This window comes from Ammodytes marinus (genome assembly GCF_949987685.1).
Source record: "Ammodytes marinus genome assembly, chromosome: 1".
Classification (NCBI taxonomy): domain Eukaryota; kingdom Metazoa; phylum Chordata; class Actinopteri; order Uranoscopiformes; family Ammodytidae; genus Ammodytes; species Ammodytes marinus.
In genome coordinates this window covers 31,733,587-31,754,191 of record NC_137230.1, presented here as the reverse complement: position 1 = coordinate 31,754,191, position 20,605 = coordinate 31,733,587, and the positions used below count along the sequence as shown (strand labels likewise).

The 20,605-nt window shown below is 41.5% G+C and overlaps 1 protein-coding gene across 2 annotated transcripts in view; it reads right to left on the bottom strand.

Annotated features, from left to right (window-relative positions):
- Positions 1–2,749: 2,749 nt before the first annotated feature.
- The window catches only part of furina (furin (paired basic amino acid cleaving enzyme) a), a 94,434-nt gene continuing 76,578 nt past the window's right edge, over positions 2,750–20,605 (bottom strand). For both annotated transcript variants that reach the window (XM_080030629.1, XM_080030628.1), the window contains exons 10-16: positions 18,672–18,772; positions 17,293–17,396; positions 16,948–17,065; positions 13,046–13,225; positions 12,708–12,832; positions 9,700–9,822; positions 2,750–8,317 (exon numbers count right to left, since the gene is read on the bottom strand). In XM_080030629.1, coding sequence (XP_079886755.1) covers positions 7,701–8,317; positions 9,700–9,822; positions 12,708–12,832; positions 13,046–13,225; positions 16,948–17,065; positions 17,293–17,396; positions 18,672–18,772 — 1,368 coding nt within the window. In that variant the 3' untranslated portion in view covers positions 2,750–7,700. The remainder of the gene's footprint in view (positions 8,318–9,699; positions 9,823–12,707; positions 12,833–13,045; positions 13,226–16,947; positions 17,066–17,292; positions 17,397–18,671; positions 18,773–20,605) is intronic.

The window sequence follows — 20,605 nt, the reverse complement described above, 5'->3', positions numbered from 1 at the left end:
CACCAAATATATTCAACTCTGGTCCCTAGTAAAATATGAAAAAGCCTACGTCTCGTGTTCTCATGAGCGGGACATTCACTGAGCTGAAGCAGCTGCAAGTGACCAACACAAGTTATTTAGTATGTGTGGCCACAGTGAAGTTTCATTTCCCCGTGTGAAAAAAAACGTCAAATGTACAGAGCTTCATGAGATGCAGCACTTCCTCATGACTGTTTGAATGTGGCTGTAGGCTATTTGTAATTTTGCTTTCAATTTGGGAACAACTTCAGTGGTCTGGTGCAATCATTGCATAACATAATATTATTATAAGAATATAGGCCTATAGGCTACCCAGACGGGTGGAAATTAAGAGGCAAATATTTTACTTCACTATTTTTATTTTACAGCTGTAGTTAAAACTTTGCTGATAACTGTTTTTATGCAGGCTACAGAGATCAAACTTCCCAGTCATAAAATAAAGAAGTTGAATTTAGCATCAGCCAACAACAGCAGTCCAATTATGCTTACACATCAGTGTATTGGGATAGTATGATGAAGTCATTTTTACATAGTTTTTTTTTAAGCATTTTTTTCTTAAATAAATGACCTGAATACTCTTCTACCACCTCATTGTTACAAATAAGGTTCTTAATGTTTCAATGTTATAAAAGTGCATATATAACAGCTGGTCAGGAGTTTATTGGACCAGTGTGGCTTCAATATTTACCAACAGTGACCAGAAGGACTGATGCAGAAAGGTGAACATTTACTACTGAACCCACTGTTCTACTGTAGCGTACATTAAAAAAAAATATTAAAAGATATCACCCAATGATATTTAAGTTAGAGAAAGTGAAACCTTCCCTGGGTGTTGTTGTTTTTAGAAAGGCAAACTGCTTATCTCTATTAGACCACAACAGAGTGTAAAAAACTGCTGATGGTTTTTATTGCATAAAATTGAAATAAAATATTTGTACCGCAGTGTGAATGCAGTCTCACGTCATTACTTGTGTTCATGACTTGGTTGGTGTTGGGAGCAAATGTGTTGGCTTAATTACATCACTCAGCCATACTTCATCAACTACACTCATTACACAAGATGGGGAGAAGAGAGTCAGTCAGACAATGTGGAGCGACTCACACTGTTTGACAGACCGCAGAGGAAACGTCTGCTTGTATCTTTACTGAAGAGTATCTACTTCAGATCTGCAGCCAGACACTGTGGCTAGAAGCAGCAGCAGAGTATTAGGCTGTGCTGGGCCATAGCTGACTGCTATGTACTGTATGTGATAAGTTGTTTTTTTGTAACTACAACGACAATGTTTGAGTTGATAAAACAATATTCTTTAACTGCAGTTCAATGGAAAGAACTATTTCCACTAGTATAATTAGGAAAATAAAGCCTAAACTTTACTAAAGTATTACATTTGTTGCTACTTTATGCCTCAACTCCATCACATTTCAGAAGGAAATATTCCCTACATTACTCCCTGCATTAATATGACAACTGTTGTTACTTTTACATCAAGATTTAGTATAAAAACATACAATCAACTCATGAAATACATTGTTTTGCTGAAACCAGTGGCTTCCGAAATGTATTGGTTTATGACTTCCTACAACAAGACAAAGACTCTGCAGCCAAGCGTCTCTCTGACGCAGAAGTAAATGCTTATGTCAACGTGTTTGTTCACTCATTTGGCTAGGGATTGAATGTAACAGACATTTATATGTAAAGGTTACGCACTAAAGCTTTAACTACTTTCCCTTGATGTCAGGGGAACAACAACGTCAGAAGGAGTTATTATCTGTGAACCATGAAGGTCCGTAGAACATATCAATGTCAATCCATCAAATAGTTTTCAAGTTATTTCAGTTTGGATCAAAGACATTGACGGACAGACTTTGTGGCTACAAGGCTCAAGAGCTGTTTCTACTTGGAGCCTGTTGACTTGTTTCCAGTTTAAACATTTGGTTTTCTTGATTTCTCAGGTGGTTTTATTAAAAAAAATATGAGATGCAAATTAAACCCAGTATTTCTCAAAGCTGTTGACAAACTTTTTGAGAAAAATCCCCAAAATTGCTTTAAAATCTGTGTAGCAGAACCTTTTTTTTCCCCTTTCTTAATCATCTCACAAGACCTTTCATCTCAGTAATGGAGTTGATTGACACATATTTTAACAACCACTGGACAATATACTGAACTATGAAACTGCATATTATACGAAGGAATTAAAACCAGTTGCACTTCAACCAGCTGCAATGGTATAACATTGTTTAAAACATCAATGCATCAGTCATAAATTGCAGGTTGTCAACTTTCTGTAAAATGAGCACGTTAACTTTATGATGCTTGAAGCAGGCTCAGACTTTTACCAGTTAGTTATAACATTGTTGTTCTGTGCATTGAAGTTAGAAAGAGACACATTCAAATTTGCATAGATCTTTATTTTTTTTTAGTATAATCTATAATTGACATCAATTAAATAAAAAGGAGAAAAAACAAGAGCAAAAAAAAAAAAATCTTTAAATTACAAGAAAATGACACTGCACCATTCATATAGTACAAAAATAGGCCTTATTTTTAGAGTTATGTCCCATGTAAGATAGTCATTCATGTACATTATTCCTTAGGTCACAAATCTGTAAGGTATACTGTGTGCAGCCACGGGACCAGGAACCTTCACCAAGAGACGAGGCCGCTCCACTAACTGTAGTACACCCACTCACCCCCCCCCCCCCCCCCTAAACACAATCACAGAGTGTTTCATTTACATTAGAACAAGCATGTGCACACACATACGCACACACACACACACACACACACACACACACACACATCCGATTCAGCCCTTAAGTTAATGGAGATGGGATACATTCTAACCTCCTCCCTTCACAGCTGCTCAACATACGGGGGCAGATCTTCCAAAAAAAAAAAGAAAAAAAAAAAAGGCAGAGATGATTGATATTCAACGAAACATTTTGAATACGATGTGAAGGGGTTGGATGGACTGTGTGTCAACCTGCACGCAACACAACGTAACACTAAATAGACAGCATTTAAAAGTGATTGTCTTTGGTCATGCCAAAGATATTGCTCCTATTAACTCCATCCAACTTCATATTGATCACTTCAGACAATACATCCTAAGGCAGGACCCCGAGGCAACATCGAGCTCCACATTTAATAAATCAAATGTAAAAAGAAAAAGCCCTCCGTGGCTCCAACGAGTGAAGTCTTTCCTTAACAAGCAGAGGAGACAGTTTGCAGTGAGCAGGATTTTTTCTTCTCTTTCTACACCAAAAGGCTTCACACTTAAGTGCCAGTGTCACGGTGGCATTATAGTAACGAGTTGCTTTCTGACACAACTAGAGAACTACTTTTTCCTTTCCTTTTTAGTGTGTAGTTTCCCTCACATTCGTACAGGGAAAGAGTGAGCCGGCTGCTAATGGTTTTCAGCAGCTCCCGTGTGCCTTTGGAAGCACCGGCTTCTTAATGCTTGCCTGCTTTCACGATTTCCTTAAAAAGTTTGAACACTTGAATGCACCACCCTCGGAGATCATCAAGTTATCATTCTGTAGTGAATACGACATCAAGCTAAGAGAGGGATAAATCATTTTGTGCGACGGAAACTGTCTGAACGCCTCAAAACTGCTGCACTTGAAGGACACATTTGTATCCTTTATGGAAGCAATATACATCATTTGTGTAATGGAAGATTTCACAATGGATATAATGGTGACAAGACTGAGCATCAATTAGTCAAAGAGTGATTGCAACAAATTGTCTCACATTATAGAGTTCTTCTGGAGTCGAAGAAAGAATAATTAATGGAAGCAATTTTGACGCTCGTTATCTGCTGTTTACATACTTTGCACCAAGCTGGGAAGTCAATAGGATTTGTTTGTTGCTGTATGTAAATTAGCTTTCTCTCCTTAAACGTGGGCTCATCAAAGCCTAAATGGCAGTAGGCACTAGAGTGCATCACATAAAGCGATGCAGCACACGCTCGTTACACCGCAGCCAGCATCAGCCTTTTGTTGCTTTGGAGGGCACTTTCTCTTAATCCACGCGCTCGGCTCGCTTTCCAATCCAGTTTAGTGCGTCCTGGTGCGAAACTGCTGCGATAAGCCAAATGTGCTACACACCTGCACCGGCCATCTGAGATGAATTAGGCTGCCTGGCTCAGTGCTGTGTTTGAGAGAATACAAACCAATCTGTCTTCCTGCTTTGGAAAACAGCATGTTGGAAGGTATCGGTTTGAAGCGCCTGATTCTCTACCCTTTTTAGATTTTTTCGCTTTAGCTATGAGCACACTTTTGCAACTCATGTTTAAAACCGATTGCATATTTCTGAATAAATACCTTCTGAGAAGGATTTCCAACACAAGTGGTTAGATTACAACTGTTTTTTGTGTGCTTCATGCACCTTTCCTGGCTTCAGAACAAGGATTTTTTTTGATTGTCAGTGACATTAACTTTAAGAACAAAGAGGAATTGCGCCCACCAGCTATAAGAATGAGAGGTGAGGAAAACAAACGTCCCCAAACAATTTCAAGTTGATTTAGCCACCTAACTGCTGGCAAACAAGATCTATGGACAATCCCTGCCACCCATTCCATTTCCAATAACAGGTTTGAAAGCCCAGGTGTGACCGCCCATGAATGCCTGTTCCTAAAAGGCAATAAATTGTAGGAGAGATAGGAGAATTTACACAGCAGCTTTACAGTTTCTGACTTTCAATTGCAGGTTTTTCTTCCAAAACATAAATTTCACTCACACGCTTGCTGCTATCGCCCCTAAATCTTTTTCCCGTGGAAGCGTTCCATTCTCATATCTGACCAACATACGCTGTGTGACCTCTGTCATCGTTCAACGTGACGTATGAAACCTCGCTGAATGCTATGAGAGGTAGATAAAGACGGATGAGCAGCTGCTGTTCTGTATGCATCGCATCACCATGACAACCTCTCTCAGCAAGCTCCACGCTTTTTTGTACTAAAAAAAAAAGAAGAAAAAAGGAAATTATAAAAAAATCATTTCAACATAGTAGAAAAAAAAAGAAAGAAAAGCGATCAATGGATTCAAAATGGCTACTCTGGATTTAATCACGAGAGGCGTATCTTCTGATGATAACCATCCCCGGAAGAAAAATCACCTTAAAACAATCTTCCCTAAAGCTATGATTAAAATTCTCTCTGAATAAATAGTTTCCGCACTATCATTCAGAATATAATTATTTACGGAAGAGATCATCTGAAATCCAGAATAGATGAAGACCTCGGGGGTAAAAGAGACGCTGATGAGACGTGGAGTAGCAAAGTTTTTTTTTTTTTTTTTTTTTTTAAACAGTATTTTAAGATTTGAAAAAGAGAGCAGAAAGGAAAAGCTTCACCTCGGGAGAGCAGATAAACAATGCTCCACCTCATAAGCAGTTCACACACTCACACACAGACACACACGCGCACACACACACACACACTCACACACACACACACACACACACAGACAAAGTGACAGTCGTTAGGACATGAGACGTGTGTGATGTGTGTGTGTAGTGCCATTGTGCGCCCGAAAAAGAGAGAAAAAAAAAGAGGAGGCATCGATGTGTTGCGTGTGCTCTGCCGACAAATCAATCACAGGTAAGACAGCACCTGCCAGCTGCTCTGAGGAGCTCTCCTGCTCAACTCTCACATATTGTTCAGCGCCTCCCCGGCTGTCTGTCTCTCTCTCTCTCAGCCCAGCCATGTGAGCACGTCAGACAGACACAGAAATTAAATATCTGTGGAAGAGACTGTGCCTCAGGGCTGATGGAGTGGTGTGTAGTTTCTCATTACATTTTCTTTTAAATGTGTGAGGTTTTTGTGTGAGGTTATGGGCCCGGTATAATGTTTCTAGTTTGCACAAGCCCATCTTTACAGAATAGTATCAGGGCCAAGGGAGAGAGAAAACAAAATAGAGAGGAGGAATTTTTTATACACTTCCAAGAAAAAAGTTGAAATGTCAATACTAAACTCAACAGTTCAAGACTGCTGAAAAGTTGGAAAGATATTTGTTGATTGGAACTTCCGGGATCAATAACTCACGGGCAAGATGTTCAAAAACACAAAGGGATGCATCGTTACTATTGTCATAAGGCAGACAATGGGCTACAACCTCATTTTTAACGAAACCAGATGTCCTCCAAGCTTGACTAATGACATTGCCCTGTATGTGCAGCGGACTGTGAGACGAGAGCACAGGGACCGTCTACAAAGGGGAACACCCAAGAGAAAAATATTCATTACATTCACTCTTATATACAGAGAAGTTGAGCTTGGAGGACGTCTCGTTATGGTAACAATGAGGTTGTAGCAAAGATGCATCGTATGTGTTTTATTAACGTTTTAACAACATTTCGACTTTTTGTTGAAGTGCACAATGAAGAAGAAGAATTCTTTCACTACTCTGTCACACCTCGATCAATTACTAAGAATGTGTGAGAGGTGGATCTCGTTTATAGCAAATACAGCATTTTGTCACCTTAAAAGGAAAGATGGCATATACAGAGAGCTCCCTGGCAGACTGCTGTGTTTCTTGGACCACTGACACACAATCATAAACCATTAGTGTCTGGACATTTCCTTCGACAGCTATTACGCTTTTGATTGGTGTGTTTTCAAAATGGGAATGGCGACAGATAAGTGGCTCTTTTCTGAACCGATTTTGGACGTTGATGCCACTAAATAACACCTCGGAGAGAATCGATGTTTCCAAATCTGATTTCAAGCCTCATAGTACAATGTTTTGTTATCACTTTTGGGTTAAAGCACTAAATGGGACCAGCTTTAGCTTCTATATAAAAAAAGGGCCACACGCACACACGATGTATACGCTCACATTCACACATGCACACATCTTGACCTCAACACATTCAACAATCTCGTCCGGCTACTGCACTGAGACTAATGGAGGGAGGGAGGGAGAGAGAGAGAGACAGAGAGAGTGTGTTTGAGAAAGAGAGAGAGGGATAGAAAAGAGGAAGAATGCAAATAATAATCATTTGTTTGCTTTAACAAAAGCCGGAGGGTAAAATGGACTGTGCACAGACAGACACTGTTAGTGATTGAGGGCAAGAGGAGGGAGGAGAGCTAGTTTTAATAGAAATGCGTCCAAGTGTGATCAGAGCAAAAAGCCCGATCCGTGCCGAGCTCTGACAGACAGCTTCCCATCAGGTCCACAGAGGAAGACCGGATCCTGAAGCACGACTTGGAGGGAAAACCCGGTAAGACGAAGAAAACAAGAGAAAAAGGAATGAGAGATGAAACCAGTAGAAGGCTGTGAACGGACAGTTACCACGGCCCCGAATCATCAGACGAGTGGGGGGGGGGGGGGGGGGGATGAGGGGATCTTACAGGTGGAGCCAGCCATTCTGGAGATGGCTTGCTGTCAAAATCATTTTTTGTCAAAATCAGTGAATATCTCCTAACGATCCGCTACCTGTCCGTACTGGTAGTACCCATTGTTTAGAAACCAGTCAACAGAGCCTATGCAGAGTATTAAGACCACATTTCTTTTAAGCCTCTAGTTGACAGCTAGTTGATCGCACACATAGTATGGACCGTGACCAGATATTCACTGATTCTGAAAATAAAAAGTGATTTTGACAACAAGCGTTCTCCAGAATCGCTGACCCAACCTTTCAAAGCAGGACAGAAAAAGGACGTGGAGGGCTGGGGGCATTAAAGAGCACTTTGTGTTTTGATAAAGGCAGTCCTCTCGTTATGGACGTCAAACTCCTCGTTGTCAGAGTCCGTGTTCACCCCTTCGTCCCCCCACATTGTCGGGATGCCGCGGTACGACACCACCCTGTTCCCGCCCAGGCTAAAGCTGCCCGCGATGCCTCCGATACCACCTCCATTCTCCATGGACGGCAGCTTGATTTGTGCGCCTGAACGCAGCTGCAACATCAAAAAGACCCCGGCGAATGTGGCTATAATGGCCATGCAGCTGAGAACTGCAATAGTGATGGGTAGCCGCGACACTAGTTGGAGGTGAGATTCTTGGTTCCCTTGGCCCACCATGAAGCTTCCGGGCGACTCGCGCATGTACTGGTTGAGGTGCAGGCAGGTGCCGGTGATGGGGTCCAGGGAGCTGTGAGGCAGACAGGACAGACAGGCAGAGGAGCTGAGGCTGCTGCAGGTCAGGCAGGGAGACGGGCAGGGCAGGCAGGCCGGGACAGAGGCGGGAGGGATGGAGTTCCCCACCGTGTAGTTGAGAGGCTGGGAGCCCACAGAGAAGCCCGACGGACATTCTTTAATGCACGTCTGCTGGAAGAGGTAGTAGCCGGCGTTGCACTCTGTAAAAACGAAAGAAACAAAAGTGGAATAAATAAACAGACATACAGACACCAACACCTTGTACATCCTTGTATGAGTCAGACAAACAGAGAAGCAGGATTCCTGCCGTCAGACAGTTCAGTGTTTATTCAGCCATGAGTTGTTTGCTGTCTTAGAATTGTGAGAAAGAGGTTCAAGGTATTTTTTTTTCTTTTTTGAAAAGTTGCAGTGTGGAATAATGTGTAGATTGCAACTCTGCCTTGCTAACCCCTCGTGTTTGGAGAATTTACAGAAGCTACGTTGGCCATCAAGGACAAGAAGCTACCCACCCATCCACCACTGGCTCAAGTATATACACAATATCAAGTGATGAGGTGAAGATGTATTTAGTTTATTTATTCTATAGTACTTCTTCTTGGTCTTCCAACAGGCGCATTTCGCACCTATGCTCGATCCTATGTAAATATAAAAGGCTCATTCTAAGGTAATAAAGTAAATAAGAACTTTTATTTTCAAGCAATTATCCACTTTTTAAAACATACTTATGAATATTATATTCTCTTTATACCGAGTGTTGCCCTATACCACTGCAAAAACAACAACAACAAAAACTAACTAAAAGCTTTGCAATTTATATGCTGAGAGCAGCATGTTCGAGTCAACACACTCATTTCCATATGCAGGCGGTCCAGATGCAGACCATTGCCTACCGAGGCAATTAACAGAGTGTGTATGGTGGGGGCAACAGAGCTGAAAACAGGAGCGCGAGCCGACAGAAGGAGGAAAAGAAATCTAATTTACTGCCGAGGTTTTTCAACAACTTCAAAACCAAAGAAATGTACAGTTGTGAGGCCCGCAGTCAGAGAGCAATGTGCAATACACGACACAAGATTATAAAATATATGATAATTCAGTTCAGTTCACCTTCTAATGACAATGTTCTATGTTCTTATTGGTCAGTGTGTAGGTACCTATGACAGCCTGTAGGGGGCAGACTGTCACCGTTTCAAACTTCACACTGTGTCGGTGCTCTGTCAATAGCATCTTGAGACCTTGCCTATAGCTGTGTTTGGATTACATAGGACACAGCTAGTTATGCACACCATTCAATTTAAATAAGATTATTAAATACTGACTATAACGCTCCATAATGGCCCGATGAATGCCGGAAGAGCTCGACCAAGATAATTGCGTGACTTTGAAAAAATAACTAGAGTAGAGAGACACACAATGAAAACAGATGCAGCTGAGCACATATGGCAGCATATTTGATCCAGTTCTCCTCAGGATATCCAGGCTTGCTTCACGATTCAGTAGCCACACTATCCCCCACCCCTCCCCTCAGCTGGTTTGACAATACCTTCCTGTAGTATAGGGCATAGAGTGTAGGGCTGGGTCTTACCGATGCAGATCTGCCTCAGGTCCAGGGTCTTACAGCTGCCGTTGGCGGGCTGAGCCTCTTCAGACGAGCTGGTGGAGGGGGAGCCAGTACCGTACAACACCAGGGTGAACTGTGTCAGAGTGCCTGAGTGGAGGGATGGAGATGGAAATGTGAAATCTTTTTGTTGTCAATTTATTGAACTTTGAACCAAGAACTCTTAATCTATTCATTCATACTCAGCCTGCACGTCAAAATGCCCTTGAAATGTACATCCAGTTGCTCATATTGTAAATATTGTTCATCACATTTCAATTTAATTGATTTACTTTTTACTTCCTATTCTATTTTATATATACCGTTTTAGTATTTAGAATGTATTTACTGTAAATATTTTATATATTGTTTATCTTTATCTTATTCTACTTTGTTTTATTTTATTGTTCCTCTTGCACCGTGGGTCGATGATAAACTTCATTTCAATTCTTGTGTATGTCTTACATGTATCAGAATTGACAATAAAGTTTGACTTGACTTGACGAACATGTTAAAAAAATACAAACACAAATTCAGAACCAAATGGGATCCTCAGCAATATATACAGAACAAATGATCGACTCAAATAAACAATATTGTTCAGGTTAAAAAAGGGTTAGGAAGAGGTTAAAATCTGTTCTGTTCCTATCCCCTCTTATTTAAATTATTATAAATTATTCATGGGAAATGAAAATTCAATTTGCAGCCACCAGTGTCCATTATATTTAACTTGGTCGGCTTAGAAAAATCCATATTTTAGCGACAAAATAAGAACAAAATAATAGAAAAAGATGAACCAAAATCTAAAAGTCCACAAACAAGAAATGACAAAACAGAAAAGATATATATTTTTTTTTTAACTTTTAATAAAAAAATGTCTTCTCATCCCTTCTGTTATTCCACAGACTAAACACCCTTGGTAGTAATACAGTGAATGTTGGCATTGCAGGGAACAACTCCAGAATACTACATGTCAATAGTTGATTAGTTGCTCTGAACACAATTTGAATAGTTTTGTTATCAATAACATTTTGAAATTTGAGTGTTTTTTTATTAGGTTGGTTTATTAGTTCTTTGGCTTTATTCAGTATTATTGGGATATTTTGGCTTTAATATATTTATATCTGTGGTTTCCAACATGTTTTGTTGTCTATTAAAACTCCAATTTAACTGGGAAGCAGTTGGCCTGTCAAAAACAGTGAGGCTCTAACGCTCCCTAGGGTAGATTTTTATAAACGTGTCCTCTCGTTGTTGTAACTCCTCTGCATAAAGTGACCGAAAACAAGTCCTTGAGATTTGCCGCACTTAAAAAGACAGCGTGGCTTCACTCTGGGCCTCATAAGAGTGTTATGAAGTGCTCGTCTCTCAGGATTCATTCAAGTGTGAGGCCTTGTGACAGGTTCCACTTTAGTAAATTACTTCTTACCAAGGAGGGCGGTGCGGGACCTTTATCTAGACCTGTTTTCTCTGGGCTTTCTGGGCTTGTGAATACTGTGTTGTGGGTAAACCGGCTACGTCCACATGCAGACGGATTTGTTGGTGGAGGATTGAAGTGCAAACATTATGAGTGGAGTGTACACACAGTGTTGGGGGGAACAAACTCTGAAGCATAGCTTAGCAAACTACCAATGACTTCACATTGAAAGAAGATGACAATGCTCATGTGATATGAAATCATAACCAAATATGATACAAAATCTTCACATGCAGGCAAAAATGCCAGTGGGTTTATTGTAGAATCTAATAAATGCCAATTTGTTTTTAACAGGTCATACATAAACCAAACAATGTGATTTAAATAACAGTCCCATCTGAACTTTTCACAAGTAAATTGCAAGGAATGTCACATTTTTGTCAGAAAAGACATAACTGGATTTCCTATTAACTGGGGTTTATCAATGGGGTTTCAACGAGAGAAGCAACGGTTTCCTCTTATGGCCCCAAAACGTTTGTAGATTTAGAAGTCAACTGCACATAAATGACAACAATAATTTAACTACTTGAACCACTATGAAAATATGAATGAAGTTGAACTACCAGAAAGATACTGCAAAATGTAGTTATTAAGATACCAGTTTAAATAACATGTAGTTCACCACTCCCCAACGGTGTGTCCCTTCTACAAGAAAACTACCAGGAATCAGCTGCCCAGCTCCAATGAAGAGAATAAGAGCATAGGCACTTTGGTTCCAGGAGCCTCTTGATCTGAAATCGCTTAGTGCTAAACCTTTAACCCTTGATCTGAACTCTAGACTCAACAGGATTAATACATGTGTTGAGTAACATTCAGGGAGAGCCATTTTAATCTGGCTCTGGTGACTGAGTGGTTAGCTTAACACAGTACCGCGTGACGGCAACACCCCTAGTGTAAATCCAACTGTTGCATGTCATACCCCTCTGTCTTGTCCCATTTTACCTGCCTGTATCTCTACTGACAGATTGTGCAATTGTGTGTGTGTGTGTGTGTGTGTGTGTGTGTGTGTGTGTGTGTGTGTGTGTGTGTGTGTGTGTGTGTGTGTGTGTGTGTGTGCTAACAAACTCTTAATTTGTTAGAAAACAATCAGCTGATTAATAGATTACTTGATTTAATGTATTTGCTTCTGTTGCATTTTCTGAGAAACTTATTTTTTAAAGTTTTCAACACAGCGCTACCACTGCTTTGCAAATCAGACATCACTATTTATTATTCCATTAGTGCAATGCCCTGGTGTAACTAGGAATTTTGTTGTGGGTCGATTCTTGCCGTTAATGGTAGCAATTGGCTCAAAACCGTTTTCTCTGTTTTCTACAGAACTGCTGATCCAAACAACTTCACACTAAGCACTGCATTCCTTTGATTCCTTAGCAACACACCCACACAGTGTGAAGTAGGTTAACTACTTGAAGGATATTCTTGTCTTTTTTATTTCAATTTATTTATTTATATATAAATATGTACCATATAGAAACCCCCACAATTTCTGGAATCTCTCATACAAATGACAAACGTCCTTTACCGTAGTCACTTGCACCAGCCACGTTCTCAATCTCCAGGGTCCACGCCCCTTTAGGGTTCTCGTCCCAGGAGTGGGTGGTCATAAAGGCCCAGTCATTAAAACCTTCTGATGAGTAGTCGTGAGGCCTGTGGGGAAAATGACAAGCAGCAAGGATTGTTAACGGTTTACTTTTCCCTACTTTTTCCTTTGTTGTCTGAGCGTTGGTGTGTGTGTGTGTGTGTGTGTGTGTGTGTGTGTGTGTGTGTGTGTGTGTGTGTGTGTGTGTGTGTGTGTGTGTGTACATGTATGTGTGTACGTGTGTGTGTGTGTGTGTGTGTGTGTGTGTGTGTGTTTGTTACCTGGGGTGGAGCATTGTGGAGCGTGTACCAGCAGGACTAATGAGGTGAATGGCCAGGTTCCCCCTGCGGTTGTAGGACAGGGTGAGCCGGGCCTGGACGTGCTCTAACGACGTCACGTGGTTGTCTGTCCCGGAGCACGCGTCCACACTCATGTTAATCGATAAGTGGCTGCCGATGTTCCTGTCAAAAACATGAGAAAAAAAAACCTACATTTAAAGAAGACGCATTGAGACAGTGGACATATATTGTCTATAGCTTGTTGTTGTGTGTGCTGCTGAAATCATTACTGGCTCTCCTTCCTGAGGTTGCAGATAGGATAAGCAACACTCCAGATCGCTGTGTGACATTTTGCTCCTGGCCAGTTTGTGAGCTTATGAGGAGTGGAGAGTTTGTGGCCTTGAAAAGGATTAATGTCTCCCAACCTGTAGCTCCAGTGTCCTCTGTGGAACTAAAGCGTCCACATCTTATTTCTCTCTCCGCCCCAAATCGGCTTAGGAGATTACCCCGCAACTACAACAATTCTAAAGGGAAGCAAAAGGCACTGGGTTTTAGTGACACCGAGGTGCCCAAATTACAGATTGGATATGGTGTGATTAGTATCCCCTGTCATGCTGTTTTAAACACACGGTTTCTCTTGACGCATTAATGGACTACATAAACGCCTTTGACCTTTATGGCGGCCTCACATGGAAATCATCTTGGAAAATGTTAATTCAGAGCCCTTTTTCTAGGCGCCAACCAGTCCCACAGAGACTGTGTCCACATTATTATTTTATGATGAAAATTGGCAGCGACACAGCACCTCCACATTTGCATGTTGGGGCCACTGCAATATGTGAGAATTCTAGGTAGGAATGACAGAAAATATGGGAGAAGGAAATGGAAATTCATACAAATGGCAAGCAAAATTGATTTATCATTGCCCGGGTTGACGGCTGCGGTGCGGGCACCTGTGATTTAAGGTGTGGGGAGAGAAGGGGGACAATTTGAGGCACTGTTGGAGGCACGGCATCTGGTTTTACAACAAGCACACAGGGAGAGAGACAGAGGCGGAGGGGATGTGCTACAAACATGCGACTCCCAAGTATGGCTATTAAGTCACTGTGGAAAATCAACCAGAAAATTAGGAAAAGTAATCAAGAGAGTAAAACGACAACTTGAGCAGCAGCTGCAGTGATGTCGGTACACACTCTTTCCCAAAAGCTAAAGAACATTTCTCTGTTCAGCACCACGGAAACAAGACACAAGCCAAACATTGCACGCTGCATTATTGGTTTTTTAGTCGCTAGATCCTTCTGCTCAAATGTGTTTGTTTTGCCTCTGGCATGCAGCCACGCTCAGCAGATCCGCTCCAATGCTTTATGAAAAATCTACCACATCACACACACACTTATTGGAATAAGTTTATTAAATTACTTTAAATGAGATCAATTCCCAGCAATAAGAGCGTGGAGATGCTGATGTGTATTTTAATCCAGTGTATAAAAAGCTTTTCGGAGCCAACACAGAAAAAAAATACTCTGGGGAGCCCGCCAAAGCCTTTAGAATTGCCAATCGGTTTTTGTGGCGAGCAAGCTTGAGAAAGAACTGGGTGCTTCTAAAATCATAAATCACTTTCTGAACCAACACTTTTACCCAGCATTCAGCAGTCGTGGTGGTAAATTGCATTAAATTGGGTAAATCCACTTAAAGTCTTGAAGAACAAAGTGTGCACAGAACTTGGAGTTGGTCACTCTGTAATGTTGAAACAATAGACAAGAAATATCTAGCAAAGCCGGTAATCTGATTTATTTGGTTAGACACACACTTCCACGCACATTACAGTCATAATGATGTAGTACAGTATCTCTTCAATACAGAACCCTTTCCCTGCAAAAGTCTCCTTTTTGAGGACAATGTCAAAATTCTGATGTTATTTGACAGTGAGAAAGTCACCGAGCACCTACAGTACCTGTCCAAGTATTCCCCACTCACTCTGGATAAATGAGTCAGCTAAACACCTAAAATGTAAATTGAATAACCTGCCTTGACTGCTGCTCCCAGACGCTCCCAACCATCTGCTGTGAGCATCTTAGAGCCGCAGTAAAAAGAAGACAGAACTCTCAAACGTAGCAAGAGGGGTGACAGGGAATACACAATGAAGACAAAATGAATGTGACTGTGTTTAGGACGCAAGGCCAGAAAAAAAGAGGGAATATATCCTATAGTGAAAAAACGAAAATAACTGACATATTGTTATTGTCTTTGTTTTAAAATGCTTTGTCTCAAGCTGAGTGGAGTGTCTGTAGACGCACACACACTCACGCAGATGCACACACAGACAAACACACACACACACACACACACACACACACACAAAAGATGTAGACATAATATGTCACTGCAGCAAAGCATGACAGCTCCGTTGTCTACAAGCATCTACCACACCTACGCTTTTTCATGGACCAGTGTCTCAAACATCCGGGCTTATCTCATCAGTACAGCTTTAATCACAGTTTAAGTCAAACCAAACCAATCTACATAATGTATTTACTGTGAATTGTTTCTAATGCTGTCTTCACTGCTGTAAATCTCTATGACATTAACTTCCTGATCACGTCTGCGTTGCAGATCCCTGGTTCCTGCCTTCATATTTGATGGGTTTTTATCAGAGGTTTGTGTTAAACGGTTTGTTACCCCCTGTGTGTGCTGCAGCAGACATAGCCAGGACACCTCCCGTAAAACTAATTTCTCATGTCAGCGAATGGTTGAAAGGGTTACTCAAGTGATTCCGTTTTGCACTTTGATAAATTGGGTGGACTCGCACGAGACGGTTTAAGACGTGACGCATCCCGACTTTTGCTCTCTAATGAGGATCAAGCTCCCAATACCCATAATGCAACGCAAAAGCCTTTTTCATTAGCGACCCCCTAGTCTCCTGGTAATCTTTCAAAGTTTAGAAAGCCTCCTCCGGATGAGGTAGACCAGCCATCGTTACATGCTGCATAGTGTTCCTTGTTGTGAGTACATGTTCAAGAACCAAGATCCTTTACATCCTATTACACCTCAATTATAGAAGAGTAATAAGATTAAAAAGCCTATGTTTTGCAATGACGCAAAAACCTACCAACTTTTTATTGCTTTTTTACAGTATAATAGAATGCAGATCAATAATGAAAATGAATAATAAACAATATTAATATTACTAACAATTGATTCGATTGACAAAGTTCCTTCTAGACACTCAAACACGCTTCAATATGTGACCATAGCATTTGTATATAGTGTGTAAGGTGCTTTATGAATCACCACAGTAATCAATCCTGATCAATAACCATCTGTTCAAAGTGTCCATCAATGCGACAGACTGTGACTTGTATTCCAGCAGGGGGCGCCTCTTAAATACATCCTACAACACCACCTGACCCACTAAGTGCCCATTCACTCTGCTCCATCAGTTAAATAGGCTACCGATAGTCTCTTTACTAAAACTAGCTAGCCACGCTGAACACAATTTGACACAAAAACTCGTGGGTCAAAGGGAAGGCTGTTTGCTGAGTTCGTTAAATGGCTTGTCACTTCAGCGAAGCAGCAGAGGAAACTTTAAATGAACGGCAGGACAACATCAATGCTACACTGTTGTTTGGGATTAAGCTACGTGGAATGCATTCATATTAATCCGCTGAAATGATTTGTTTAGTTCTAATTAGTTTCAGTCGGATTTTTAAGTGACAGCAGTAATATGTGGCGACACTTCTAATATGTGTTTTGAGGTAAGATCAGCTGTGTGTGTGCATGTGACCGCATGTGCATGTGTGTGTGTGGGTGCGTGTGTGTGTGTGTGTGTGTGTGTGTGTGTGTGTGTATGTGTGTGTGTGTGTGTGTGTGTGTGTGTGTGTCTGTATGTGTGTGCGCGTACTAACCTTGGTTCACTAACCATGGTGACCACACATTTCCTCTGTGGACCCACACTGGGCCAGGTCGTTGCCAGCTGTACAATTGCCCCGGCATCCAGCAGACCGTATCCATATGAATGGCTCACTGCAGAGAGAAGTGGGGGAAAAAAATATGTGAATTTCTCCCAACTCCAACTTTATAGACCAAGTATTTGCCGTTTTAAACTTTCACATAACTGTCTCCTGTCAAATTCTGTGGGGGGGGGGGGCCCTCGTCGCATGTCTAATGACAATCTTGGTTTATTAGATGGATAAGATATTAATAAGCCTCCGAGGCATCTGTGGAAGTGAACTTGGGGAGAGTTGCCGTACCTTTACGTCCGACCCCATTGGTTCTCCAGTCGTTGGTGAGCAGGTGGGCAGGGTGAGAAGTTCGCACCACCAGATGTTGCATGTCCCTCCAGGTCAGGTTTTTACTGGAATGTGCGTATATGTAAGCACACACACAGACACAGGCACACAGACAGACACAGACACACACAAGAGACACACACACACATAGTAAGACTCTGGCATAAAAATCAAGTTGAGGCACTCTCAAACAGACCAAACAGACCTTAGCATATGTCCTACTGTGTTAACCTGCAGGTGGCCAGCTGATTCAATTCAGAACACCAGGCGCATACCTTCCTGAATCACAGTAAATCTGCAGTCAACATGTGTTTGAACTCAATTTCTGACCTTTTGTGAGATGTACCACTAAAGAGAAAAACCTCGAGTGCTAAGTGATTCTCCATCAGCCTTGAATGGATGAGGCATCAAATGAAGAGTTACAGGAGGTCATAACTGGGTTTAACTTTCCCATCTATAATTCTTATTGCCGATGTAGTAAATGATGTAGTAACTTTCCTCAGTCACTTTCAAATCAAATGTCTTCCTAATTGCGATCCCTTTCCCCTCGGCTTCCCCTCTCGTTTTCTCCACAAGACTAATTAGTCATTTTTCAGGCCTGTTCTGACGTCCATGTTTGTTCCTCCATTTGTGCAGCGTGACAGGATTAGAGAAATGACGTGAGCACTAATCATTCTAACTGCACTGCAAAAAAGCTCTGTCGGGCAGAGGGGTTAAAAAGTCATTCCAGAAATGGGATAATCGAGCAGAATTGATGCATGAACACGCGGCAAACGGGAAGTTAAAAATAAAACTGTCTTTGAACGAGAGAGTTAGATCGCTAATCGGTCTTGTAAACGCCTGAGCAAAGAAAAAGGAGAAAATTAGTTTACCTGATCCACTAAATGACAAATTTGCATTTAAAAAGAACCTCAAAGCGAATGATAGAGTAGTGATAACAGCGGGGCATTAATTTCAAATTACCATGACGTTTTGAATATTTGAGTGCAGGTTGCCCAAGGCCCATTTTTTATACACTATACACTTTAACTTTAGACCTTTGCAATGCATACACCTTTAAACATGTACATGATCATTTGGTAAACTGTATGTTATTGATATGGTTTGGACCTTTATCTGCTATGAACATGGTCCATATAGATGAGATTCTTCTTTCACTCGAATACATTTACCACAGTTTACATCATGATTGTGATCAATACAAGTGTGTTTTTACCACTGTTCTTTTCCATAGGTTTACATTATTTCAATCAAACACAGACAGGGATAGGGTTAGAGTGGGGTTGTACAGCTGAAGTGAATGGGAAGACTTGTTGTAAGACTTTTTGAAAAGCACTCACTTGGCCTCAAGGGCGAGAGCGATGATCCCAGCAGCCAGCGGGGCGGAGGCGGAGGTGCCTGTGTGGGAGTCTGTGCACTTTGATTTCAGGTCGGTAGTCACCTGAGGAAGATGGACATGGAGGGTTAGAATAGACAGGCTCTGATAGGAAAACTGACAAAGTGGAACATATAAATTCTTCTGGATTGAATCTTCCATTGTTCTAAAAAAGGCAGAAAGTGACTATTCAGGGACTCTTTCACTTGTGGTTATTAGAAAGTGTACATGGATGTATATAATCTCCATTTTTATTTAGTTAAACGACTCATATTATCGTTTTTTAATAGAGCTGCTCTTGTCCCTTCACATACGTTTTTTAAATTTTATATTTAAAAAAATAATAATATATATATTCAGACTCTTGTCACCTTTAGAATTTGCTCACTTCTTCTATTATTATCTTTTCCTACTGCGATGCCCGCTCAGGACATACCCTCTCTCTGCCTGGATTTTGATTTGCGTTTAGCCACGCTGTTACGGTAGCGGCTCTTCTCATTTTTGGACGCTCAAAGCACAGGAACACACAGAACAGCACTGATAAAAGTGCACCAAAGTCCAGCTGACTTGAGTGGTTTTTCCGCATTTTTCTAACGGAACTGCTGACCCAAACAATTTCACACTCGGCACTACACTCCCACAGGTCCACGGCAACACACACCCGCAAAGTGTGAAGTGGATAAAAAAAACTTGAAGGACACACACACCCCCACACACCCAACACACCTTTATAGTCAGATGTATTTGCTTGAGGCAGAAACAGAATTTCAGAGCAAGAAACTTCTCAGCATGACTCTGTGGACCAGCTGGAGAATCAAAGCGGTGAAATGGCATAACTTATGCTCACTCTTCTCTAGACACCTAGCAGTGAGGTGTATTTGAGCAACACTCTTTTTTTAGAACCAACTCCTGCAGAAAAAAGATCTCTTCAGTGGACCCACAACACAGGGCTGTGGTTGTACCGGGAGCGTCCAAAGATTACATTTCTGCAGCTGCACGAAGAATATACATAGCAAAGCAATGTAGAACCAGCATGTTTGCACTCAGTAAAAAAAACAAAACAAAAAAAAAACTCTTGGTTTAAGACAAAGGTCACCACAAAAGCCCCATAGTCAGCCCTGGTATAATCCTAGAGGGGAGGTCAATTTAGGAACTGAATAAGGCTTACATAAATCACGAAATAAAATATCTGCTCTATGTGCTGACGCTTCAGAAACCAATCTTTTACAGACTAAACAGAATAATAAATGTAGTGGGCAGAGCTGACTTCAATCCAGGAGCCTCCCCTATGCCCAACCCTGTACTTTAAATTGAAAGAGAAGGTTAACGTAAACAGCTTAAACACAAATGGAGACGTTGCGCTCCTGCTGCCGAACCCCTTCGGAGGTCCCGTCCTCCTCTACCTCCTTTAACACCATCTCTCCGTTCCTGGGGTTCGTTGAGTGACAGCACAATTAAACGAGTACAGCAGTGAAGCATTAAGGGACCAGCCACATGTCACGGAGATGTCATAAGCTGTCCGTCCACTCGGCCTGGCTGTTAGACTGTACGCTACAGCCAGAAAGACCGACCGTGTGTGTGTGTGTGTGCGTGTGCGTGTGTGAGATTTTGTGTTCGTGACAAGAATGTTAAGCAGCAACAGATTTGCCAGATGGAGTTTCAGCTGCTCACTATTCATAATAATTTGAATGGCCCAATACGGGATGAGTGGAGGAGGAAAAAGGTGGAAGAAGGGAAGGGAGGAAAGAATGAACAAGTGTTGCTGTGGTTCAGACAGAAGGTACGGAATATCAGAGCTGCAGATCTGAATAGCATAGAAACCTGTACAGTATGGAGCTGAAACAATCACTCAATTCATCACTTACATTCCGTGGTTCCAGCTTCTCAAAAAAACATGTC